Raw genomic sequence first — 946 nt, forward strand, 5'->3', positions numbered from 1 at the left:
AATCTGAGGGTGCAAAAAAATCTAAATATTGAGAAAATCATCTTTAAAGTTTTCAAATGAAGTTCTTAGCAATGCATATATTACTAATCAAAAATTAAGTTTTGATATATTAACAATAGGAAATGTACAAAATATCTTCATGGAACATGATCTTTACTTAATATCCTTAAAAATGTATAATTTTGACCCATACAATGTATTTTTGGCTATTGCTACAAATATACCCCAGCGACTTAAGACTGCTTTTGTGGTCCGGGGACACATTTTATTCTGTAGAGCTGCTTTAAAGTAGAAATTGAAGTTGTAATTATAACTGAATTAATTTCTTAAATCAAGGATTTTGCTCAATTCCTAGCTGTTATTGTAAGGTTTGACAGAAACAGAAAATGCACTCTTCACTGAATCTCAGCGGAGGCGCAGTACCGATCTGAGCGGCGTTGGATCGACGCGGAGGATAGCGCAGGCGCATGGCGTCACGGATGCGCTCCACCTCCTGCTGGTAGCGCCGGCGGTCGTTCATGGCGCCCTGTTTAGCGTCCTTCAGTGCTGCCTCCAGCGCCCGAACCCGCTCAGCCGTAGAACGAAGACGCTTCTCCAGCTTCGGAAGCTCACAGCGCAGATCTGCATTATCACGTACCAGCTGCAAAAACATTTGCAGAGCAGGCCATTAGTAATCAGTTTTATCATCAATTACAAATAGAGGGATACAATATTATGAAATGCAAGTGCTTATACTAAAAAAACTGTGTAAAGCTGTGAATGTAAATCAGCACAAACTCTCATCACAGTGACAACACTAGTCTTTTAGGATACACAGCTGATATAGAAACGCTTATGTAGCTGTGTCATTTTTTTTTATAATGGCTTATTTGTTATAATACCAAAGCATTTTTTTTTTTACCAGGGTTTAAAACCAAAAAAAATTAAGAGGGGGGGGGGGGGGGAG

At 39.2% G+C, this 946-nt stretch overlaps 1 protein-coding gene across 1 annotated transcript in view; it reads right to left on the minus strand.

Annotated features, from left to right (window-relative positions):
- Window positions 1-946, minus strand: part of LOC107753414 (kinesin heavy chain-like) — a 31,258-nt gene that overhangs the window by 4,701 nt on the left and 25,611 nt on the right. Inside the window, exon 24 of the mRNA XM_016569548.1 lies at window positions 424-640. Within this exon, the coding sequence (XP_016425034.1) occupies window positions 424-640 (217 nt within the window). The remainder of the gene's footprint in view (window positions 1-423; window positions 641-946) is intronic.

The sequence above is a fragment of the Sinocyclocheilus rhinocerous genome, unplaced genomic scaffold (assembly GCF_001515625.1).
Source record: "Sinocyclocheilus rhinocerous isolate Xijiao unplaced genomic scaffold, SAMN03320098_v1.1 scaffold5187, whole genome shotgun sequence".
Lineage (NCBI taxonomy): Eukaryota > Metazoa > Chordata > Actinopteri > Cypriniformes > Cyprinidae > Sinocyclocheilus > Sinocyclocheilus rhinocerous.